The sequence below is a fragment of the Panthera onca genome, chromosome F2 (assembly GCF_046562875.1).
Source record: "Panthera onca isolate mPanOnc1 chromosome F2, mPanOnc1 haplotype 2, whole genome shotgun sequence".
NCBI lineage: Eukaryota > Metazoa > Chordata > Mammalia > Carnivora > Felidae > Panthera > Panthera onca.
This window is the reverse complement of record NC_138356.1, coordinates 44,376,333-44,402,896: the sequence shown is the minus strand read 5'-3', so window position 1 is coordinate 44,402,896 and position 26,564 is coordinate 44,376,333. Positions and strand designations below refer to the sequence as shown.

Sequence of the window (26,564 nt, the reverse complement as noted above, 5' to 3'; positions counted from 1 at the left end):
TCTGTATGAAGCACTCCTGGGGCCAAGTCAAACAGGCCAATGAGTTGTTCTACCTTGTGGAATGATCTTCAGGTCTGCCAGAAAAAATGAAGCAAAAGTGAGCTCAACATCCTGAAATATCAAGTCAGAAAAAAACAATGCCTTTATTTCCCAGTTACCTTGGAGGTGAATGCAAGTTGATAACAATAGAGGCTTTGGGGGAAAGCCCAAATTTGCCTTTTCTGCCAGAGGCCTAGCTACCAGCTTAGTGTACAGAGAATCTTATTCAGAAGTGTGAGGTTAAGATTTTCAGTTCTCACACGGGCAATCGTACAAGTGGACAGAATGAGGGCATATAGTATCTGAAAGTTCAAGAGCCAGTTGGAATCGGGGTGCCTGGGTGGCTCAGTTGGTTAAGAGTCTGACTTCGGCGGTCTGTGGGTTCGTATCCCGCGTTGGGCTCTGTACTGGTAGCTCAGAGCCTGGAGCCTGCTTCAAATTCTGTCTTCCTCTCTCTGCACTTCCCCCACTCATGCTCTGTTTCTTTCTGTCTCTTAAAAACGAATAAATGTTAAAAAAAATTTTTTTTAAAGAGTTAGTTGTAATGGATAACTTTAAACTCCTTATACCTGGAAGCTATATCAGGTTCAAATCGGTTCTCTCTGCACATGTGGTCTATTGTGGAGTAAGGATTGAGGTGGGGAGGGGCGTCGTTTGACCCAGACCTCACGATCATGACTAACCTCACATATAGACTTTTGACATATGAATTCATTTGTTCCTTGTAAACATTAAAACTTACTGTTTCGTTTTGTTTTGCTTCCTAGAGGGCAGATTGAAATGGGACTATTAAATGGAAGGGGACCAGAAACCAAAGAGCAGACAGGTTGGTTCACAGACCCATAGCCTAAAATTAATCTTGTACCGAATGGGTGAGGAGAAATGTAAAACTGCAGTGTTACCTCACTTACACTGTGTCTCTCAAGGTGGTTGATGACGTTTGAGTCCCATGTAAACTGTTGGAGGTCCCCATTCTCTCATCAAGGAGAAGGGCAAGATGTCTCATCTGGGAGAGGAGACATTGCCTCTTTGGGCCAGCTGCCAATTGGTTGGGATGGGGGGTTAAAAGGGGAGCATTGCGAGGCAGGGGCTGGATTTGAACTCCAGCCCCGGGCAGTGCTTCCTTCTGGATGCCCCATCAACACGGACAACCAGTTCCATGTCCAGAGGATCTTCCTTGAGGACAGGCTGGCTGAAGGTACTGTTGTCCCAGATGAAATGATTTCTAAAAAGACATACTATCCCACCTTGGAAAAATAAGATGAAACTGAAAAGGAAAAAAAAAAAAAGACTATAGCAAGTCAAAATTTTATTTAAGAAAACAACACACATTTCAAAGAGGACTCAAATGTTTTCATGTGATCTTGAACTTGAACCTGGCATTCTGCTTGTTTCCTGATATTGCCCTATGCCATGCAGTGGAAGGGACTGGGCTTCTATGGCCTTAACCTGGAGTTTAGAGCCTTGTAATGTCTGTGAAATCGGGTTGATGAGGCTACCTTTCAAAAATGAGATTATAGCATGGAGTGAGGAGTTTTAATGGCTAGGCAAGAGTGAGTTAAAATCTGACTTGTTTTCTTGGATATTGGCAAGGCTAAAACACTGGAGACTAGTCTCCCCTTTTGAGTGGAGGATGGACCCCTAGGCGTGAAAGCATCACTCAGCAACACAGACTGCTGCCTCTTTCATCCCTAAACCCAGGAATTGGCACAAAGTGGTCTGCTGTTAGAAGCCAACAGCCTCATCCCTGTGACACTCAACTACCTACCTTCTGTCAATGCCATTAATAAGTCTATGTCTACACTGGCCGCCCGGTGTTGAATCAGATTACAAGATACTTGAGCAATGGCTGTGTGTATCTATCCTACAAAACCCTCCAGGATGCTGGCAGGGCTCAAAAATGGCGACTCAAGAGTGACAAATACAACAAAAATATCAGAAATCGGGACTTTTCCATGTTCTCTCTTGCTGAAGAAAATAACTGGGGCACGGTTAGAACTGGGGTTCAACAGGAGGGGAAACACTACAGACAGCCCAGTGGAAAGAATAAGGCAACAGACACGCTGCTGAGAGCCACAATAAATCATATGATGGAGAAAAATAAGAGGCAATGCAGTACAGAGAACAATTTTGTTGGGAGAGCAGTCTCTGAAAAGAAGCAACGGCAAATGTCTCGATGCATTTAAAACAAGAACTGACAAAGCAATTCCCAAGCACAGAAAGCTCCAGAACATTACTGGCTGCATGTTGTACTACATGTGAACAAAAAGAAGTTCAGAAGAGGATGCAATAACCAAAGTTTTAAAGAGTTGAAAATGTCTTTAATTTTAGTTAGAGCAAAATGTCTAAGACCGCTCAGCGTCCCTGGCCAGGCCGAATGAGACAGCGCTGACCAGCACTGTTTCACCTTCAGCTCCAGCCTACGCTTGGGGGCAGAACAGTAGGTCAGAACCATTTCTGAAAATCAATGACAGGCATACCTCAGAAATATGTGGGTTTGATTCCAGATCACATAAAGCAAGTATCACAATAAAGTGAGTCAAGTGAATGTTTTGGTTTCCCAGTGCATGTAAAAAATTACGTTCACACTATACCAGAGTCTATTAGGTGTGCAAAGCACTATGTCTAAAAAATGTACATGCCTTAACTTAAAAAGATTTTATTACTAAAAACTGCTAACATCATCTGAACTTTCAGTGAGTTGTAATCACTGACCACAGGACTCCAAAAGCACAAATGACACAGGAAACATAGATAAATTGGAATTCATAGAAATCAAAAGCTTTTGTGCTTCAACGGACACCATCAAGAAAAGACAACCCACTGAATGGAGAAAACCTTTCACAAATCATCGACTGATAAGAGATTTGTATCTAGAATAGGTAAAGAATTCTTACAATAATAAAAATGCAGCCCAGTTAATAAATGATCAAAGTTTCTGAATAAACATTTCTGCAAAGAAGATATTCAAATGGTCAATATGCAAGTGAGGAGATGCTCAACATAGTTTATCATTAGAAAAATGCAAATCAAAGCCACAAGACATCACTTTGCACCCACTAGAATGACTGCAATAAAAAAGACTGGCCAGAGGTTGTACCAAAACCTGTGGGCCAGCACCCGCCCCTGCACCCACCCCGTTCCCATGGCCCTGCCATGAAACAATGGGAGAGATGGTTCCTGGCAGGCGACCGCTCCCAGGGCACTGCACAGACAGCAGACTGAAACACACCCCATTCTTCCTGTGAAAAAGGCCTATTTACTTGTCCTGGAACTGCTCCAAGGGACAGGCTTCAGGTTTACTATGCATCCAGAGGCTATGGAAGTGCTCTCAAGCAATGTGGGCTTGGGGGATGCCATATATGCACTCTCCCTTGGCCTCACTACGGCTTGGTAGTACCATCCAGCAAACAGCTTATACACTTGTCTGGAACCCCAGTTTTTGCAATGTCACCAAGAGGGCACCTCCAGATCACCTGGTCTGGAGGCCAGTAGGATTTACAGTTGTGGTCTTGTAAGTCTGTATACATTTGCATACCTTAAAAGCTGCTGCCTGAGGGACCAGCTCCCAATCAATCTGAAACTAGGTGCTGACGGAGGTCCCTCCCTGGGGAACACACAGGTCTTGGCATTTGCTCACCAACTGGGACCCATCAAGAACAAATCAGGCTGCTTAGACAATCACAAAGGTTCAAGAGACAACCAAAAGCTAGGGCAAGTTTCAACAATAAGTTTCATCTACACAAGACCACTCCTTCAAGATAGAGAGGTGGCCGGTTCATCTAATACACAAAAACAAACACAAGAGTCAAGCACAATGAGGAAACAGGAATGTGTTCCAAACGAAAGAACAAGATACAACTTCAGGAAGAAACCTTAACGAAACAGAAATAAGTAATTTACCTGATTCAAAGAGTTCAAAGTAATGGTCATAAACATGCTCACCAAGCTTGGGAGAAGGCTGGATGAACACAGTGAGAACTTCAGCAAAGAGAAAGTATAAGAAAGTACCAAACCGAAGTCATACAGCAGCAGAATACAATCACTGAACTTCTGCCACACAAAATCTTACACACGAATGTTCATAGTTAGTGGTCGCCTTGAGCTGGGGAGGTTGGGGATGGAGACAGAGAGTGACCTTTTCTGGGGGTGGAGTTTCTTTTCGGGGCAATGAAAGTGTTCTAAAATTGATTGTGGAGAAGGTTGTACACCTCTGAATAATATTAACCACCATTATATTGCAGACTTTATTTAAAACATTTTTTAATGTTTTTTTTTATTTATAAGCAGGGGAGGGGCAGAGAGAGGGGGCCAGAGGATCCCAAGTGGGCTGTGTGCTGATAGGCTGACAGCAGTGAGCCCAACAGAGGGCTCGAACCCCAAACCATGAGATCATGACCTGAGCTGAAGTCAGAAGCACAACCGAGATACCCAGGCACCCCAGGTTGCAGACGTTAGATTGGTGAATTGTATGGCATGTGAATTACATATTAATAAAGTTTTGGTTTATGGGAAGAGGGCACATTTTAAAGAGTTTTTGTGTTTTCGTTTTTAAGAGAGAGGGAGAATGAGCTGGGGAAGGGCAGAGAGAGAGCAAGAGAGAGAGAATCCCAAGCAGGCCCTGCTAACAGCGGGGCTTGAACCCACAAACCGCGAGATCATGACCTCAGCCGAAACCCTGAGTCAGGTGCTCAACCGACTGAGCCACCCAGAGGGTACATTTAAATTCTGAGTCCTCATGCAAACATGTTGGTCTCTTTGTGAACCAGACTGCTCCGTTTCCTCCTCTGCACTCTGTTTTGAACGCTTTTTCCTGGAACCAGGTCTCTCACACACGTAGGCAGGAACGGCTTCTTGCCCCTCTTCACCGTCCTTGCCTGTGCGTTCCCATACCTTTTCTGATTATTCTCTGGTTATTGTTCTACACTGTAGGACTCCTGCTGGTGGTACTTCTGTACTAGTGTCTGTGGTCCCTGCCACAGGGAAATTCACACGGCTTTACTGTCAAGAGTCTTGTGATATTCTTGTAAAGGATGAAAGGCAAACATGCTTCATCACACAGTCTTTCCGGGGGCCTTTTTCAATCTAAAGTGCCCCAGAAGTGGGCGAGCACAACTGCCCTTTGGGGTCACGGTGGCTGTTCAGAATTCTGCCCCCTATACCCAAGGTGTCAAAATTCTGTGGGGCCTCAGATTTGGTCATTGAGTGCTTTAACAGTACACTGATCTACTGGGAAGGGACAAGAAAGTTCCGAGGGGGAGACATAGTAATTTCACTTTTCATTCACAGCCCTAGTGAATTAAGCTCACATAAAAGGAACTTGATCACAAGAATAGTACGAGCTAAGAATGCCGTTTTTCTTTGGATTTCAAATTGAAGCAGAGGATTAGCTAGCCTCTCATCTTAGCTGCTCTTTAATCTTTCTTCAGAAATCAATCCTTTTATTACCGTGTTGCTGTTTTTTACCTATCACCTTTACAACTTTTTTTCTAGAAGTCAGGATGCCCACCCCCCAAAATTACACATTACAGCAGCTGGCATGTTGGTAGGGTTTTCTGGAGGAGTGACTGTCTCTCTCCTTGCACAGTCGATAGGAATGATTTTTTCCCAATGGGCTCCTCTGTGAGAATTGATCTGTGTGATGCTTCAGCCCCACTGAGTTGTTCTTCAGAATTTGCCACAATAGCCATGGGTGGGATTACAGGTGGTTTTCACCTCTCTGGTATGCTTATCTTATTCTTGTTCTAACAGCTACTTGTTCCTTCTATCTGCCAGACAAGTGCCAGGCAGTGAAGACAGAACACTAAGGAGGACAGACACAAACTCTCTATGAGCTTCTTATATACTGGAGGATTACAGACAAGAAAAGCGCCAGGAACCATGGAGTGTAAGATGTGCCTTGACTGGGTCACTGGATATGCTATGGAATAATACCTTCCAGACCAGTGGGTCATAAAGGCTTCCACAAGAAAGTGATTTTCAAGGTGAGATCCAAATTATTGAATCCAAATTACTGAATTATTGGCTTCTTTTTTTCCCTTACATTACTTACGTTACTTTTTTAAAAACCCACAAGTTTACAATGTTCCCCGGTGCCCAAATCATACCTGGATTCACTATAGAGATGTCTAAGGAAGGAGGCTCTCGGGGATGCAGGTGATAGAGTGCATTAACTTCACAGGGCAGAAGAAAGCCTACAGCCCCCCAAGGGAAAGGACTGCTCTCTTCTGTCTCCTTCGATAGGCGTGAAAATAGACACATGGACACAAGCTTCCTGGGGCAGGGGCAGGGAAGGAAGGTGAGTCTCAAGGCCTCCAACTATTCCTCCAAGATAGTACAAACCAATTACACCACTGTTTTACTTACATACTAGTCTGAGTTACGATGCCTGAAATCTTAATATGCATATTTTCCTCAACAAGGATAAATCCGTGCAGTTTAAAATGGTGCCTAATTTCCTCAAAAGCAATTGCTCACTTAAGACAATTATCCACTCTGAAAGGCCCACTGCATTTGATCTTTCTTCCTGCCTGAATACATTCTTTAAAATAAGAATTAAAAGCTGATATTTGCAGAACATCTTCCAGCCTAACTAAATAGGAAATTGACAGCTTTCCTTGTGTAATGCAAACCTCAAGGTTAAAAGATCCACCCAAGTTTACAGCGTTCACATGGCTTTGCATGATGTGCTTTCCTTCTTGGGACGTATTCATTTCAGTTTGTGGAAATCAACTGTTGTAAGTGAAAGGTATTACAGAATTCTGAGCTTCTAGAGGTCTCAAAGGTACACAGCACCCACATACATGGACTCAACTGGCACTTAAATCCTGTCTCTGCCGCTAACACTAACCTGGGATCAGTTTTCCTTTATTTTTTAACATTTATTTTTGAGAGACAGAGAAAAACAGAGCATGAGCAGGGGGAGGGGCAGAAATAAAAAAAAAGGAAGACACAGAATCCGAAGCAGGCTCCAGGCTCCGAGCTGTCAGCAGAGCCCGACGTGGAGCTCGAACCCACAAACTGCGAGATCACGACCTGAGCCGAAGTCGGATGCTTAACCGACTGAGCCACCCAGTGCCCCAGTCCTTTTCCTTTAAAAGAAAAGTCTCATTTCCACATCCGTACAAAAGAGATGAAGAGTTAGGATACGTAAAGTGCTTAGCAGACTGGCTGGCACATAGGAAGGGCTCAGTAAATGGTAAATGTCATTCCACCTGATCAAAAGATAGAAGCCACAGGGCTGGAGACGGATCGGATAGGAGGAAACAAAGAGGGACAAAGCAGAGGACCTACATCTCAAGGAGGGAAGGAAGACTGGGATGGGGAGGCCACTAGCTGACACACGAGTCAACAGGCGCAGATCTGAGGAAATGGAGGCCAGTTTTCCACTTGGGGCACAGTGAATATGAAATAAGTCATCAAGATAGAGAAGACTGAGCATTGATAAAAGCAGGGTTAGAGCTGCTATGGAAGGGAGCTCTATGTAGAAAAGTGTCATTTTTTAAAATGTTTATTTACTTTGAGAGAGCATGAGTGTGTGTGTATTAGCAGGGGAGGGGCAGAAAGAGAGGGAGAGAGAGAATCCCAAGCAGGCTGTGCACTCAGCGCTCGGAGCCTGACATGGGGCTCAATCTCATGACAGCGAGGTCATGACCTGAGCCGATATCAAGAGCCGATCACTTTTAACCCACTGAGCCACCCAGGCGCCCCCAGAAGATCTACGTAATTTTTTTTTTTTTAACGTTTATTTATTTTTGAGACAGAGAGAGACAGAGCATGAACGGGGGAGGAGCAGAGAGAGGGAGACACAGAATCGGAAGCAGGCTCCAGGCTCTGGGCCATCAGCCCAGAGCCCGACGCGGGGCTCGAACTCACGGACCGGGAGATCGTGACCTGAGCTGAAGTCGGACACTCAACCGACTGAGCCACCCAGGCGCCCCAGATCTACGTAATTTTAAAAAGCCTGAAGTTAAAAAGAACTAAAGGAACATCCTGTGAAAGTATATTAATGACAAAGCATCATTACAAACACATTCCTTTAGCCAAAATGAGTATCGGGTGAAAAGTGACATCACACAAAGGCCACCACACCGGGTCAGAGGGGCATCTCCGCCACATGGGACACAGGGTCCTTTGTACTGTTGCTGGTGGCCCAGAGGGCAGAGCCATTGTTCCCTTGTCTTCTTCAGGTGGACACCACAGAGGGAAGCAGCTCTTTAGGCTGGATGTCCCAAATCTAGGATCCCAGAATCTGGGAACTTAGGACTTCTCCAGGTCTGCGCAGGCGGAGTGGGAGTTGAGACTTCACAGCATCGGAGGTGGGAGCAGTGAGTAGCAGACAAGATGAAGACCCATTCAATCTGAACCTTTCCTGAGAGAAATGTGGCTCAAACCTTCAATGCTGGCTAATCACGCCCAATCCCCCGGGCTCACACAGTTCTCTTCCAAGCTCTCTTTGCTCCGTTGCAGCAATGCCCTTGGACGTCCTGGCACACAGCAAGGAATAGATGCTACGCTTGCATTTGCTGAGTTAAAGGGGTTCCCATAATAAGCTTACTTAATACACAAAAACCGTGTGTGTACCGTAAATGACTTTTTAAAAAGCATGTGTAAGTTTTAGACGGGATAAAACAAACCAAACTGGAGTCCATTACGCTGTTTTGAGCCCAACTCCTCATCCTGAAGCAGCAGCTGTTCCTGCTAATTGGGATCACATTGATGGGTGGATAGTGCTAAGACTCTTGCCTTGATGTAATTTTTTCTGGGTTGGCCAACGGCAGCTTCTCTCTTCTGATGTCTGGGTACTCCAGTCAGCAAAAGGCATGCGTGGGCTTCTGGGCAGGTCACAGATCTGGCTGGCTTCCATAGTCCAGAGTCATTTGGCAGAAAACTTGGCCAGTGAGCAGAGACACTTTTAAGTGAATTCCATGGGTGTGGAGACATCCTTGCAATGCCTCCTTTTTCCTTCCCTTTTAGTACATGTGTCTGAGCTGCCAAAAAACCCATTTTACACAGCTACAGGCACACTGTTTGGTGCATGTTAGATGTGAAGGTGGGGAGTGCTACAGTGGCCTAGCTTGTACTTTATGCTGGCAGTGTTTCTGCATGACTCTTTTTTTGATACCTTGGCAAAGACACTGCTCTCTCCCCTCCAGAACATTAGAGACTGTCTACATGACCAGCAGCCATATTATTTAATGATATTTAAGTCCGTTTCCAGACAGGCTGCAAAAACTCACAGTTTTTTTTTTTTTTTTTTAAAGGGAAATGTTTTCACAGTCTCATTAGTTTTCCTTTATCACAAAAGCTCAGTTTGCACAGCAGGATTTTTTCCCCCCCGTGAATGATGAATATTTCAAAAACAACCCATCCCTCTACGGGGACAACAACTTTAATGGTTACAGTCCATAAAGATGGTCTATTGAGATCATTACTAAGAAGTATTGCTGATTAACAAACTGAGAGTGAAGAGGAAAGACAAATGAAATGAGGTGTGGTTTGGGTGAGCAGTCAAACTAAAAATATTTAGGGCCAGAAAGACGAGTAATTAAAAAAGAAAAAATGGGTGGGGCAAAAAGGATGGGAGGGGTAAAGTTTCTTGCATTCTCAGGAGACAATAAGACAGGGTGGAGGGCAGGGACAAGGACACCAGATTTGGGGAGGAGATGCTGCGTATGATGTTTGTGTTGGAAGAAGGGACAGGAAGGGGTGGGCAAGTCTGTTGGGTCTTAAAACTCTTCCATATGGCTGGGCATTCTGGAAATCTGACCTGCTTGTTCAATGAAAGCTCAGTGTGTAGGGCTGACAGACCACATCTAAGCTGAAAGGTATTAAGTGCCCCGTTCCCTCTGGCCCAGAAAACGGACTCAAAACTCTCTACATGGTCTGCCTCTTGGTGGGTCCATTTGCGCACCTGGTGCTGAGCTGAACATTCAAGACCTGGGAATAAAGATCCGGGGAGGGTGGTCGAGATGAAAAAGACGGAGGCGCTCTCATCAGTTTAGTGACTAAGAGGCGTACAGGCATGGGAACCACGGAGGTAATGACTGCAGACAGCAAAACAGAGGAGAAAGGGGGCAGATATTAACGCTGGATCTTTTTTTAATTTTTTTAAATGTTTATTTTTGAGAGTGAGAAAGCAAGGGGCAGAGAGAGGGAGAGAGAGAATCCTAGCCCGCCGCAGGGCCCAAACTTATGAACCACGAGATCATGACCTGAGCCAAAGTCAGATGCTCAACCGACTGAGCCACCCAGGGACCCCAAAAGTTGGATTTAAAATACATTTAAGAAAAGTATTTAACTAGATTGGCGATAAGATAAAGACACAGTGAATTGCTGGGTCACGGAATCTGCTCTTTAGAGCCATTTTATTTTTATTTTTCAAAGTTTATTTTGAGAGAGAGAGAGAGAGTGCAGGGTAGGGGCAGAGAGAGGGAGACGGAGAATCCCAAACAGGCTCCAAGCTGTCAGTGCACAGCCCGACGCAGGGTTCAGTCTCACGAACCGTGAGATCATGACCTGAGCCAAAACCCATGAGTCAAATGCTTAACTGACTGAGCCACCCAGGCGCCCCTCTGTGGGGTCCAAACATCACAACCTCCCCACAGCGGAGTTGGGAGGACGATTCCTTACCCTGCAGAGGTATGGAGGCAGCTTTCGCGCAGCCTGGGTGATGCTGTGAGGCAGCAAAGGCCGCATGGCCAGCCCCATCGTGGATGCTCAGAGCGAAGAGATACTCTATGGTGTGGACTGAGGGTCACCTGAACAAGATCCACTCTGAGGCTCCTACACAGACTCTCAAAATCAGCACTTCTCTCTGCCTGCCCATGTGTGCCATTTTTCATACCACCACCATTAGACAAAGAGCTGGAAAATCACAGGGAGGAACACGCAAACCACCGTGACATGCCACGTGCCTTCGAGGGTCAGTGAAACTGCCAAGAGGCCTTTTTCCATTCCTAACACCTCTTAATATGATTAACTTAGTGTGAGTCTTCTGGGCACAAAGCTTCCAGGAACAGCATTTCTCAGGGTGAGTTTATAAAGAACACTCACGAGATATACCAAGAGAAATCACCGAGGCTGATTCTCAGGGATAAAAATCTCCCCTCCCACCTCTCTCATTTAATCTCCCTTGGCATGGAGTAAAATCTGAACTGCTTATTAAAAGTACACCATGGACCTAAACAACCATACGCAAAACAGCCGAGCACGCGGAGCTCGGCAGAGGTGGGGTTTAGGAACGTTAGAAGCTCGGGTCAGTTTGGCTCCATTTCTCTTGGCCTAAGATACTCTGATTTTATCAGCACCGAAATATTAAAAAATACATATGTGTGAAACAAGCTGTAAAGCTGCCTCCTCAGGCCAAACTACGTGTGTCGGCATGGCCACATGTGGGTGGGAAGGGTCCCTAGGTACGATGACCACAGAGTCAAAAGGTTATTTTCTCAGATGTGGGCAAATGTCACTTTAATTGCAAAGCCTTCATTTACAGCACACTCAACAATGAACAAACAGGAGAACTGTGACTTCTGAATATATGAAATGTATAAAAGTCCCTTGAACTTCAGATAGTCGAGATACGAGCATTCCACAAGAAAAGCACCCTTCCTCATTTTTCTGAAGACCGTCTTATGTTTCAAAGATGACAAGGCATACTCAGAATCTCAAAACAGTAGGATGTTCCTTGCAGGGAGAGAAGAAGAAAATCTTGTTTCATACTGTTAGGCAAATACTTAACGAGAAGGGTCCTGGGTAGGGATGGGAAGCCAGGAGGAAGGAAGCACCAGATACCATGAGAAACTAAACAAATCAGTTCCACCTCTGTAACACAGATGGGACATGCCACTCCACGACCCCCGACACAGGGTGTGCAAGAACAGCCATCGGAGAGCGGCTGCCGTCACTGGCTGGGATTGCTGAAGGGTGTCAATTTAGCCCATGGACAAAATCCTTGAACAGCAGATACAAACTGTCACTGACTTTAAGTCAAAAAGAATCTTAAGGAAATTCTTGTTTTATTTATATAGATATGGACTCCTATTTACCTAATTAGAGCAATGATTACACAGTTGACATTCCTGTTCCATAAGGGTTTGTTCAAACACTGGAATGGCTTAAGAAAAGCATCGTCTAATTTCGATTTTATTTTACACTTTGAAAAGAGACAGAGGGAAGACAGAGAAAAAGGATGACTAATTCCCCCCGACTCTGGGGCCCAGCAGGTACAGACTTCTCTGACTCCAGGTTCATCCACACTGCTGGGAAGTTTCAATGTCTAGGGAAAACCAGGGAAGACTAGGTAAGCCCGCTGCGCCCCACCCCTACACAAAGAATTCTACAGTGAGTCTATCACAGTGCTCTAGCTGAAGCGTGTCTTTAAAACTAAAGAGGGATTCAACTGAACATCTAAATTTTAAAACTGTAGCGTTTCAGCAACAAATAAGCTCAGAGAACTCAACCCAGAAGTGAAATGAAAGAACTATTGCTCTGACATCTGAAAATCAAGCCGCTGCGCTCAGCTCTGCCCCACTTTCAGGTTTAGGCAGACACATAAGGGGGTGGTGGCTCCTTGGACGCGCCATTCACAGTGGCATCATCATAAGGGGGTAACAGCACCTGAGAAGAAACAGAGAAGACGAGGGTTAGTGTGTAAAAGTGCACATACATTCGCCTGAGCTTTAACTTTAAAGGAACTTCCATGCAATTAAACGTTTACCATAGCCGGTACCAAAGATCAACTTGCCAGCAAGTGGCTACCCTTCGATGAGAGACTTTTTCTTAAGGAAGAAAATGGGAAGAGACTTTTGGCCCTTCTGTAGGTTCTCCTAACCCTGTTCACATGTGCCTGGAGGGACATAGGACTGTCGCTAGGACTAGGAAGCAGGCGACTGTGGCTCTCCAGAGCACGAAAGGCTTCTGCGTGAGTTCCACGTGTGCACACAATTGGGGCAGGCACCTAACTGACCACAGGAGCCACGCTCATGGTTGAGATCAGCCACAGTTTACCGGCACAGCCGTGGTAAGTTACTTAACCTACATTTCTGCAGCCATAATAGGTGGATACCTGAGGTCTATAAAATACTAACACTGCTTGATGCACCCCTGAGATGGTCGATATTATCTGTCAATGGGTGAAGAGAAATAAATAAGAATAAACACTCATGTTGATCGACAACCTTTCTGTTCACATTTCAGGTACAAAATCAAGCACTTCTAATTGTTCATGAGCTGTCAACATAAGAAAACACTGACTGATTTGGGGAGTAAAAAACAAACCAGGGAATAGCAACTCAATATAATTAGCCTTGATTCAATCAACTAACATTTATTATGCACCTACTGAATGACAGGCATTGTGGGTACAAGATAATTAAAATAAAAGACAGTCTGTGCCCTTAGGAATTGAGAGATGAGATGAACGAAAACCTTACCCACCTCAAGTGCTTTGTGGAAAGAGGAAGAATATTCATTCACAAATGGAACAGAACAAAACAAAATTATGGACATCACTTAAACTGAAAGTAGTAAATAAATGTAAAAGTCAATTTCCTGCCTTTTCATTTATTTATCCCTTTAGCTTCCATAGGGACATTAAAATTTTCTTTTTAAGTTTTTGTCACACCCCCTTCCCCCAATACCACATACAGGCAACACTCTTCCCTCTCTTAACACACCTGATTGCTGATTTTTCTCTTCTTCCGGTCTGGGAGCTCCTCTTGAGGTGCAGCCCTGTCTCACTTAGCCCCAGAGATGGCCCCAGTCCCTATTCGCTAGTAGGAACTCAGATGTTTGTAGAATAAATGATGGAGGCATCCCCTGGGCTGGCCCTGGGAGAGTCTGTATGGTACATCAGAGGGAGAAGTGCAGCCGGGCATTCTAGGCAGAGGACATCTACACTGGCTAGAGGCCAATTAGGAGACTGGAAACCACCCAGTCATTTGAACAGAGAAAATTTCATAAAGAGTCATTAACAGAGGACTGGAGGTGAAACAGGTAAAATCAGGCACGACCAATGCATGGGTGTGAACAGGATGTTAAAGAACGCACACGGAAAACTCCTTTAGGCCTCTCGGGAGGATACGTGGCATCAGCCCCAGAGCAAAGAGGAGGTGCTGCAGGTAGACAGGTAAGAGCACCGGCAAAGGGAGGAAACCTGAACATAGAGTACCTTCTGGGACCGGAGGGAAAGACGGACAAGGGTCAGAGCATGACTGGAGCCCTGTCTTTCACGAGCAGGCACTTTACCCAGTAACTGGCAGGAGCATCTTGACGAGGGATCCTAAAGGTCTCGGCCTGACGTGGGAGAAAAGTGTACTCTCTACAACAAAGCCACAGCTCCGCTCCCTGTGTCTGCACATAGGTGTGTGCGTGCGTGTGTGCACATTCGATGTGGCTACTTAGAACCGGTAGCAACAGCTGGGATCGACACTAAAAACATTTACATTTTCCACGACTGAGCTTCAGCATGATGCTCCTCGGCCTCATTAAATAACGAACTGATTCCTATCTATCATTATCCTTGGAGAAATTATTCTAAAACACAGCAGGGCTACTAAAAAAGGACTGAAATCAAGCCATTGTATCCAATTTATTTTCTTTCCTGAGCAAAACACAACACTCAGATTCTCCAAAAATGTACACCAAAGATTAAACATGAAATTAAAAAAAATTTTTTTTAATGTTTATTTTGAGAGAGAGAGAGACAGAGACAGCAGGAGAGAGAGGGAGACACAGAATCTGAAGCAGGCTCCAGGTTCTGAGCTGTCAGCACTGAGCCCAATGCGGGGCTTGAACCCACAAGCTCAAAGGTCAAAAAATGATCATGACCTGAGTCAAAGTTGCCACTTAACCAGTTGAGCCACCAGGGGGCCCCTGAAATTTTTTTAAAAAAAGAAAAAAGTACTGTAACTTTGTAATTTTGTTTGTCAAAATATACCTACTTTCACATTAAGTTTGGCAGTTTGTCACTATTTCTTGTGATTTGTCTTCAAACTTGTATTATTATTATATTTTTAAGTTTATTTATTTATTTTGAAAGGGACATAGAGAGTGCGAGCGGGGGGAGGGGCAGAGAGAGAGGGAGAATCCCAAGCAGGCTCTGCAGGCGGTCAGTGCGCAGAACCTGATGCAGGGCTCGAACTCATGAACCGTGAGATCATGACCTGAGCCGAAATCAGGAATCTGACATTCGACCGACTGAGCCACCCGGGTGCCCCTTCAAACTTGTTTTACAGTTTCATTTTACAACAGTTATCTTCACATCCCAATATTGGCCTTTTGTCTCAAATATTCCTATTGCCTTGGACCCTTCATCCAAAGTCAAGAGGCCTGGTGACAAGTTTGCCCTTTCAGCGGGGCTCGTGACAGTCTCACCTATCCTCACGTCCCCACAACCACACTGAAGATGGTCTTCACACAGTACCTCACGCTCTTTTCACTGAAAGTCATCCAAATGGAATCAGTTTTACATTCAGAAGGGATAGCGTCATTTTTTTTTTTTTTTAATTTTTTTTTTTTTCAACGTTTTTTATTTATTTTTGGGACAGAGAGAGACAGAGCATGAACGGGGGAGGGGCAGAGAGAGAGGGAGACACAGAATCGGAAACAGGCTCCAGGCTCCGAGCCATCAGCCCAGAGCCTGACGCGGGGCTCGAACTCACGGACCGCGAGATCGTGACCTGGCTGAAGTCGGACGCTTAACCGACTGCGCCACCCAGGCGCCCCATAGCGTCATTTTTTTTGATCGAAATGACGTTAATATCATTGACAATTTCAAGGAAGGGTTGGTGACATGGGGACTGCCATACTGTTTCTATTACAGTCTGACAACGCTGACTAAAAACACCTCCTGTTGTCCTTTTCTTCTAAAGATCAATAAAGTACTTAGAAATCTGAAAAAACAACTGTAGATTAAGATGGGACGTGCCAATTAAGATGCCACATAACAAAACTGGTTGAAATCCAATTACTTTGACATTTTTAGAAGTTGGCTTTTAGTTAAACTCAGTCTTTCATTTTTAAAAATTTAGTCATTCACAATGAGTGACTACAAAAATAATCTCTGAGGACTAAGAATATAGGTCATGTCCTACTTCAAACTAAAGGCACTGCCTGGAAAACGGCAGCTGCTCGATGAGCAGACAAACACAGAGACGTTCCAAATCTCAACCACAGAGGACTTTACTTCAAGCAATATTCAATCTAATGAAATTCTAATCCAAGTACAGTCCCTTGGAGTTTGTCTTAACAGGAGCTCAACCACAGGGTGACTGTGTGATCGTGTCACTTTCTTCCATGCAGAGAGGAAAATCCCTCTTGCCAGTGACCCCAGAAGGCAGCTGTTCACTAGGAAGATTAGAGTCTGTGTGTCCGTAGTGTCTCTTTCGTTGGGAGTTACCTTGCTAAGTGACACTGTGCTTGTGGGAAAGCAGCTCCCTGGTCATTGCAGTTCAACACAACAAATACATCAATACATGAAACAGTTGGAGGGAGAAATAAATTAACACCAAAGGTCAAAAAATGTAACACGGAAGTGATTTCACAGAAGGATTCCATAAATCCACAAGTCATTAAAATTTGGGAAACGAATTCATTCCATCAAATACTAAGAGATGATAAAATGGTCGAGAGAAAAGAACTATTTATTGGTAAAAACAGGAGATGTTTGGGTACTATGGTTAGAGTTGGACTTCAACCATAATAGTAGAGCTTAGGCATTAAAAGCTTACATGGAACTCTACAGTTGTCAGCTTTACACACACACCCCCTAAGTATTATATGTAAGTTACATACATGTCTACAGACATTCACAAAATTACATGTCCAATTTTGTGTTTTGGGAAGAGTGTTCAGAGCTTTCGTCATGTTCTCAGAGAATCTTCCCCGGAGATCTGGGGGTCAAGACCAGAGGTCAATATGAGGCACAAGGTAAAGCGCACCAGAAGGCTGCTTGCTGGCCCCTGCATCCTACCAGGGCAATGTAAATTAAACTGAAACCAGTGACCAGGACGATGACTGTGTGGCACCTTGTCCACACTGGGGCAGGGGGAGGAGAAACCCTAGGAAAAAAAGAGAACTGACAGATGACCTTACACAGTCAAAATACTTGGAAAATAGTATTAGTAGGTGGTTGACAGATCTAATAGCCACACAGAAAGGATGGGGGCTTAGGTAACAGGAAAAAAACATGGCAGCTGAAAAAACAAGGCAAATGTTTACTGGGAAAAAACAAACACTATACAAGAAAATGTATACCACAGAGCTCTGCACTGAACAATATTCACATATGTGCATCATCCAAAGTAAACACTGACTGATGGCGGCACCAGAAAATCTGATATGACTGTACGAGGAGGACAAGGGAAGCAAGGAACATGAGGAGGTGAGTGAGAGTTAAATCCTATCCAACAACAAGAAGTCAAAAGAGATCTTGAGCAGATGACCAAACAGCAAGGTAGACACTATTTTAAAATACAGAGGTAAACCCTAGAAGAAACAAGAAAAAGAGTCTGCAGCACTTACTGCTGGGGTAACAGGCAAGAGCTGGGCAGGATAAGTAAGAAAGCAATCTTTCTGTGCAGGATCTTCAGCTATGTATATGTAATACTATGTTAACAACACAAATAACATTTAAAAAATGAAAGAGTAATCATGGCAGCGTTGAAGTCGAAGTCCGTCATCAAGGGGCAACTTTCAACCTGAGGGTGGTGGGCAGGCTAAGGGCTGCGTCATTCCTGCTGGCTGGAGGCAAGTTGTGGATTTGACAGGAGCTTCTGCAGGGGGCCTGGAAGATGAGCCTGACTGGCCAGATCTGCAACTCTCAGAGCAGGGAAGGGTGGGAGGGCTTGGACCCCAGCAGTACAGACACTTAACAAAGCAACTGGGGAGCACTGTGCTGGCTGAAGTTATCACCTCAGGTGCAACATGCTCCCACAGAGAGGGTGATCAGGACCAGCCCCCACACCCACCTGAGACCCCCCTCCAGTCCTGTGAGTCCCAACCTCCACACCGGAACATAGTGCAGAGCACCCCACACTCCAAAGAAAACTAGAGAACTATGGTGCCCTGAGGTACCCCCAAGGAAACAAATGTGTGCAACAGGAAAACGAACAATTCCCTCATTTACCGTGTTCTTCCCGCTACTCATGCCCAGGTCAACAGCAGCCCCGTATCTGACCCCACCCTACCCTACCCCATCCCATCTATTCCCAGGATTCCTGGCATAGTGCGCTCATTACCGATCTGACTCCTTTTTCTCGTGATTTTTCTCTCCTGGAACGCTCCTTTCCTGTCACTCCATACAAACCCAAACAACCCCAGGCTCATGTTAAATTCACTTCTAATATGGAGATCTGAAATGTTCCAGCCTTGGTTACACTCCTCTCCACTTAATTATGCTGTACAATCACAGTACAATAAGTTCTTGAGATAAAAACACCACAATGATAGATTTTCATACTCTTTATAGATGATATGAAGTCATAAGAACAACACTGGAAATGGCAGTAATTATAATACGACCCTCTGAACTCAAACCACAAAATCACTTTCCTGAAGCACTTATGTAAGTTATCAATTGTATATTATCTTGTACTATTAATAGTCTCATATACACTTACCTTTCTCCTCTCCAAAGAGTTCCTAAAAAGCAGGAGTCTCACACTTCTGTATCCCTCTCTCAGAGCTTGTTCTTAGACAAAGGGGTGTTCAAATGTGAGTTCCATCACTTACTTGATGTGTGGCCATGACCATATTCTAGAGGCAATATGGTGGTGGATAGCCATCAGGATCTGATATCAGACCCGGGTTCAAATTCTAGCTCTGTGATTTATGATCCTTGGGTTATGAAATCTACCTGAACTTCAGTCTGCAGATCTATACAATGAAGACCACGACAAGTTCCCTTTGAAAGGGTGTTATAAGGATTTAAGGGAGTTAACATAATGCTAATGTGCAGGACAGGATCAGCATTTGGATGCTCAATGAATGGCAGCGATTTTCCAACTACAGACAGACAACTGAAACAGTATTATTTTATCTTAAACTAGCTCACCTACGCAGCACGCTCTCCTCAGGAAAGTGACACCAGTAAGCCCTCTACTCACATCGTTATTTCCTTGGGTTAGAAAAGAAGTTCTCTCTTCCTGCCCCAGCTCTGGTGGTTGCAGAGAGTGTTAGAGGCTAAAATTGAAGCTGCTCTGGGCCCTGCTTGTTGAGGCAAACAGATGACTGGATAAATACCATGAGGGAAGGTCACTGAACCAATAACCTATCTGACATGGACCCTCTCTCAAGAATCCTGAAGATATTCCTGTTCTTGAATATGGAAGGATAGTCCTAAGGTTGTGCCGAGAAACTCCTTTGGAAACAAGCCAGCTCATGATTCCTTTTACCTCAAAAGCTAGGGGGGCGCCTGGGTGGCTCAGTCGGTTAAGCGTCCGACTTCAGCTCAGGTCACGATCTCGTGGTCCGTGAGTTCGAGCCCTGCGTCGGGGTCTGGGCTGATGGCTCAGAGCCTGGAGCCTGCTTCCGATTCTGTGTCTCCCTCTCTCTCTGCCCGTCCCCCTCCCCCATTCATGCTCTGTCTCTCTCTGTCTCAAAAATAAATAAACATTAAAAAAAAAAATTTTTTTTTAAAAAAAAGCTAGGAGCAGACAGTATACTCATCTCCCCCTACTATAGGATTTGCCGTCCCCACACCTCCCACGTCCTCCTTTACCAAATCTAAACAAAAGTAACTGAATGATGAGAAAAGGCACTATTTGTCCATGAAAAGTGGATGCCATTTTTACTGTAAGAGATGTGGGCATATAGTTATAATTCTAAAATCCACGGCAAGGTTTGGTTGAAAACACCATAGCCAGCACTCACGCCTTACCCACGTACATGGGGGCACCTATCAGAGGGCAGCTGGGCTGAAGGCAGAGATGATGATAGGCTGAAATGTGGAGCAGGATGGCCTATGTCAACAGCAGGGGTCATCCCGGGAGGGGGGAAAAGTACACGCAAACTGCATGTCATGAAAGACCGAGGCACACCCAAGAAGGTTTAGGTAGTTTGCTGCCTGGAGACCTGGGTGCGTGAGGTGGGATTACAACGGATGAGTCTGGAGCCTCAGGTGGGACCCCAGCTGGTCTTGGAAGCAACGGCAGGGAAGTAGCACCTTCTTTCATAGAAACCAGCAGTCCTCGCCATTTTGGGGAGGGGGGGTGGATACGGGTCTTTGGTAACTGAGGAGGCACAGATTGTTTTTACAAAATCAACCGCCCTCCTCTCCCCACAAAACATGAAAAAGCCAAGAAAATACCACTGTGAATTTAGACGTTTCTTGTTTTGGCTCCTCGGGGGAGGGAGGGGGTGGTTTTCGTGAAGGGGCCTGGTATTTGTGAAAGCACGACAGCTCACGAGAGCGAGAGCAGCCGCTGTTGACAACACATCAGTAACAGTCCCTCAAAGCTGCTTCACAAATAAGATGGAGTTGGCAGGACGAAGTTAGGATTCCGCTCCCTCCTCTCGTTTCAAGGAAATACTAGAATGCGTGCAGCTGAGACTGAGGTTATTGTAGGGGTAAATCCTGAATCTGTTCCTATTTATTAAGAGGGAAACAATACCAAACCACCCCACAAGTCACAAACAGCCATCACACAGCAAAGTGGAGTAACCCACAGTGGAGAAATGTTGCAGTAATAATAAGTGGCACAGAACCACCTGAAGACTTAAAAACATTTTTTTTTAATGTTTATTTTTGCGCGCGCATGCGAGAGAGAGAGAGAGAGTGTGTGTGAGCGGAAGAGGAGCAGAGAGAGAGGGAGACACAGAATCCGAAGCAGGCTCCAGGCTCTGAGCTGTCAGCACAGAGCCCGATGCGGGGCTGGAACTCATGAACCAGGTGATCATGACCTGAACTGAAGGTGGACGTTCAACTGACAGAACCACCCAGGCGCCCCTGAAGACTTTTTTAATTTTTTGTTTTTGCTTTTAGAGAGAGTGTGTGAATGTGTGAGTAGGGGAGAAGGAGGGGGGGAGGAGGAAGGGGAATAGAGAGGGAGAGAGAGAGGGAGGGAGAGAGAGAGAGAGAGAGAGAGAGAGAGAGAGAATCTTAAGCAGACTCCATGTTCAGTGTGGAGACTGGTGCAAGGCTTGATTCCACGACCCTGGGTTCACAACCTGAGCTGAAACCAAGAGTCAGACACTCGTCCAACTGAGCCACCCAGGTGCCCCCTATGAAGACTTTTAACTAAAGGGTTGACAAATCAGTTTTATGATTTACATCAGTCTGGCAGCAACAGAGAGAAGAAAACTGAAAAGTAGAGCTGAAAAGACTAAAGGACTAATTGTAACAAGTTTAAAGATGACTGGCCAAGGTGACAAGGTAGACATTGCTACCATTCACTGGAATGGAAGAAAAGCAGCAGATACGGAAGAAATCGTGTGAGCTCCGCAGTGTGCTCTTTTGTGGATGACAACTGGACGGTCAGGGGTATAGGCACGGAGCTGGTCTGGTTCACATCACCTAAGTGATTTCCACCAAATGAATAAAAAAGAGAGCAAGACAAATGATTTATTAAATGTTTTCCATTCATTTCATCAATGAGTGTTGGTGCTGCTGTGTGCCAGGTACTGAGGATACCGCACTAACTGAACCATACAAGGCCTGAACCAGCAGACAGCTCATCTGCTAGCCGAGGGGGGCTGATGAACAGAATTTACTTTCCATGGGGAAGAGCTTCTCAACCAGTATCCATTCACAAGAGTGTGCCATACAAACACTGTTTCTTCCTGTTTGCCACCGTGTCAAGAAGCCTGAGGCCCACTGGGGTAGTGGCTAAGAGCATGGGCTGTGGGGCAGACCATCTGGGTCTACCAGTCCCAGCTCCGAGGCCTCGGGCCGGCCACGTACCTCTTAAAGCCCTACTTTTCTCCATCTATAAACAGGGGCCATAACAGCGTTTCTCTCACAAGGTTAGTGAAATAAATAAACCTCAGCAATGTGCTTATTAGTACATGGAATGTACTAAGGCTCAACAAATCACTTTATCCCACACAGTTTTAAAAGGATGTTGTGGCTTGCAGTATTGGTCATACTGCAAAATAAGACAAACGAGTGTTGAAATGACCTAGAAATAAGACAAAATGGAAATTAATTGGGTCAAGAAGTTTTTTTTCCATATATGAATGGATAGATACAGAAAGAAAGGAAAAGAGAGGGAGGGAGAGAGAGGAAGGTGTGTTACTTTTTTCTCTTTTTAAAAAAATTTTTAATGTTTACTCTTTTTGAGAAGGAGAGAGAGAGCGTGAGCATGTGCAAGCAGGGGAGGGCCAGAGAGAGAGGGGGACAGAGGATCCCAAGCAGGCTCTGCATTGACAGCAGAGAGCTCGACGTGGAGCTTGAACTCACAAACCATAAGATCACCACCCAAGCCGAAATTAAAGTCAGACGCTTAACTGACTCAGCCACCCGGGAGCCCCTACTTTTTTGTGATAGTAAACTACAACAAGACTTTATGGAGCCTGGGTGGCTCAGTTGGTTAAGCATCCAACTTCGGCTAAGATCATGATCTCGTGGTTCGTGAATTCGAGCCCCCATCAGGTTCTCTGTTGTTGGCACGGAGCCCTCTTCAGATCCTCTTCAGATCCTCTGTCTCCCTCCCTCTCTGCCTGCCTCTCTCTCTCTCAAAAATGAATAAACATTAAAAAAAAAAAAAAAAGACTTTAGGGGCACCTGGGTGGCTCAGTCAGTTAAGTGTCCAACTTTGGCTTGGGTTGTGATCTCACAGTTCGTGGGTTCAAGCCCCGCGTTGGGCTCTGTGTGGAGTGTGGAGCCTGGAGCCTGCGTTGAGTTCTGTGTCTCCTCCTTCTGCTTCTCCCCAACCCCTGCTCACTCTCTCTTGCAAAAATAAACATTAAAAACATTTTTTTAAAAACCTTATGGAATAAATCTTTATATAAAAGACAGTGGGTAATATATACTAACACATAATAGCTTTAGCTACTATTTTTCAAGGCTTTGTGACTATTTTGCAAGCAAATTATTCTTTTATTGATTTTCTACTAGAGTTTGTAGAAAATGTAAGCTTGATTTAATCTAGAGGCAAAACAACAAATAGGTGAGAATTAAAACTTTCTCAGGAAAAAGCTGTCCTTTAAAAACGCCAAAGGGTTAGGTGCTGTTTGTGAACCCGCCTGCAGGAGAAAAAGCTCAACTCTGAGATCTACCAAGGCCAAAAGTTGGGATTCTTAAACTCCCCAGGATGGTTCCAACAGTTGTCCTACAAATGCCTAGAGAACTTGGCTTAAACTTCCACTAAAGCAGAGGTCTGTGAACTACGTGGGCCAAATCTGGCCTGCCACCTGTTTTTTGTGTGGCCTATAACCTATGAATGGTTTTTACATTTTTTAACGGTTTAAAAGAAAGAAATGCTTTGTGATCTGTGAGCATTACATAAAATTCAAATTTCAGCACCCATAAATGAGGTTTTATGGGAACACAGCCATACTTACTCATCTATGTATTATCTACAGCTGGCTTCACACTACGACAGCAGGGCTGAATAGTTATGACAGAGACCATCTGGCTCACAAAGCCTAAAGTATTTACTCTCTGGCTCTTTATAGAAAGTTTGCCTTTGCCCGTACTCAGGAAAAGCATTACCCTGATTTCTGCCCTTGGAAGACAGAATAATGTCAGATATGAAATTACACGGCCTCAAAACAATCTCAGAATTTCGAGGCACTTAGGTCTTCCAAAAGGTCCTTTTAAATTAATTCCAAGAAGTCAACATATTTTCTCTTCTTCACCATTTCTTACATCCCACATGGTCCACAATGTATCTACAGTTACAGTGTACCTTGTTTAAAACAGGCGGCGTGTCTTACATTGGCCACACCATATTGGCCTGTTTAGACGAGCTTTTCCTTACTCATGCCAAACAGAAAAGGGGAGACAGCTGGCTTATGAATCCTCACGATTAACAGAAATAACCATTTGGGCATTTGGGATAGGGTCACCACGGACATAAAGTCTGGGCTATCTTTAAGGAACCTAGATTAGCTATTTCCAAACTTTTTTAATATCCTCCCGTATGATATAAATAAGTAAACATACACATAATCACATTTTTTACCTCTAAGATACACATTTTCGTACATTTTAACCCCTGAATGGAGGCTTCACCTTGTAATCGACAGCACCTTACAATAAGCAGTACCTGAAATAATGGTGCAATTTACAACTGATGGCATCTTGTTTCCAACATGCCAGGAGGCGGAGAGAACACAAACAGACTTTTTGGGAGGTTCTTGTAAGAAATCCCCACTGAGCCCTGTCTGCCTACATAATAAGGAATCATTTCCAAAGGCAAGTAAAACAGAAGATGATTTTATCCTCAATTCACTGCAAAACTACTATAAGCTGCAATTACTTGATATTATAGGAGGAAGTCATTATTTCTCTTAATTCTCAACAGAGAAGCTACTCAGACTCTTTTACAGATTATATCCAGAATATAGAAAGAACTCATACTTCAAATATTTCAAATTGGGTCAAAAATTCTCACCAGTGAGTTATTTGGTCTGGAAATACCAAATTAACATAGCTGCCCGAACTGAAAGTTAAAATGGTTTTGAGCACTTAAATATCTAATATTTAAATAACGCTATCTAAATGAATACACCTTTAAAAACCTGTACTTTTGTCTAAAATAAAAACACCTCATTTAACTACAGAGGAAGTGGAAGGGATGGCTGGCCTGCTATCATGCTGTCTATGAAAGGCATCCCAGCTACTTCCTCTCCGCGACCCCAGCCTGATGTGCTACGCCACCTACTGTGCCTCCTCCTTAATGATTCTACACGGCTCCTTCCAGAGGCGGCCAAGGCGGCAGGAATAACGCTCAGTACCTCAGATCTCAGCTTCCCATTTTACCCAGCTCCCCCTTCCCTGTACACCTCCCTCCCTCCCTCACGTCAGTGGAAAGGGAGAATGTCTCCTGCTTTCATTTCCAGCATCCAATGAAGCAATGTTTAATTTTCTATTACAGTCTAATTTGTGCCTACAAGCGTCATTTTTTCATAGCTATAAGTGCACTACCAACTTCCATATTCTGCTTTTTAAAGCATCACAAGACTTTCGTCTGTTGTTACGCTGTTCGTAATAATTTTCATGACAATAATGATATTTTGTCAAGTGGATATATCCTTATTTAACCAAACCAGTCTCTAATTATTAGACAATGAGCTTAGGGGCGCCTGGGTGGCTCAGTCAGTTAGGTGTCCGACTTCAGCTCAGGTCATGATCTCATGATTCATGGGTTCGAGCCCCCACATTAGGGTCTCTGCTGTCAGTGCAGAGCTTGCTTTGGATCCTCTCTCCCTCCCTTCTCTCTGCCTCTCCCCTGCTCTCTGTGCTCTCTCTCTCCCAAAAAATAAACAAACGTTAAAAAAAACATGAGCTTGGGGTACTTTTGCTGTTAAAAACAATGCTGCACAAACATACATTTTTTAAAATTGCTTCCTTAAAATACATACCCAGAAACTTTTCTTAAAATATGTTAAAAAATAAAATCCAAGGTCTCATTTGTTCCTAGAGCAAAAATCAATACACACTCTTTTTTTTGGACAAGGGTGATAACGTAAGTCCATTTCTGTGTTGTTTTAAAGTAAACTGCAATGAAAATTGAGGGTAACTTAATCCTCTGTTCACTGCAAAACTACTATTAATTGTTCTCACTTGCTATTATTACAGGAGGATTACAATTAAGCAATTGATTAATAGCCTCTTATCCAGGGTCACAAGGAAACTGGGTTTATTTGAAATGTTCTTCCAGAACTTTTAGGTTTCAAATATTTGTATGTTGACTGGACTGCTCCATGTCCTCATTGGATGAAATAACTGAAAAGTTATATGGGTCAGAGATAATTTCTAGCAGACCAGGAGATTTTTTTTTTTAATGCTGTATTTTACAATGGAAGGAAAGAAACATGAACTGAGTTAACATCACACCCGGTCAGCTTGAACTGTAGAACATACATGAGAGCAGGTGAAAAGCTTTCAGGAGGAAATCTCGGGGGCAGCCAGTGCAATCTCATGCACAACCAGCCGTGTGAATGTGGGAGCAATCGGGAAGCTGTGTGGGGCTGAGTTACAGGAAGTAGGACTGCTTAGCACAACTCTGAAGAAGGCGGCTGCCCTGCCATTACAAAGCTTCCTTTTAACCTTTGCTTTTCTTCCCGCTCTAAGTCACCCTCCCATCCCTTCCACTGTGCTAAAAAGCAAAAATAAGCAAGCAAAATAAAAAAGTCCCACGGCTTCTTTTTTTTAATTAATTTTTAAAAAGACTTTATTTTTAAGTAATTTCTACACCCAACATGGGGTTCGAACCTACAACCCCGAGTCGTAAACTCCACCAACTGAGCCAGCCAGGTGCACTCCCCCCGCAAAGTACCGCTGCTTCTAAGGTTTGTAACTTGACTTGAGAAGAATCAGCTCAATGAACTGTGTAGCTGCTTCACTCCTCACCCCGCTC

At 44.3% G+C, this 26,564-nt stretch overlaps 1 protein-coding gene across 1 annotated transcript in view; it reads right to left on the bottom strand.

Moving 5' to 3' along the window:
* Positions 1–11,478: 11,478 nt before the first annotated feature.
* The window catches only part of LAPTM4B (lysosomal protein transmembrane 4 beta), a 77,347-nt gene continuing 62,261 nt past the window's right edge, over positions 11,479–26,564 (bottom strand). The window contains exon 7 of the mRNA XM_060610993.3: positions 11,479–12,657. Coding sequence (XP_060466976.3) covers positions 12,580–12,657 — 78 coding nt within the window. The 3' untranslated portion in view covers positions 11,479–12,579. The remainder of the gene's footprint in view (positions 12,658–26,564) is intronic.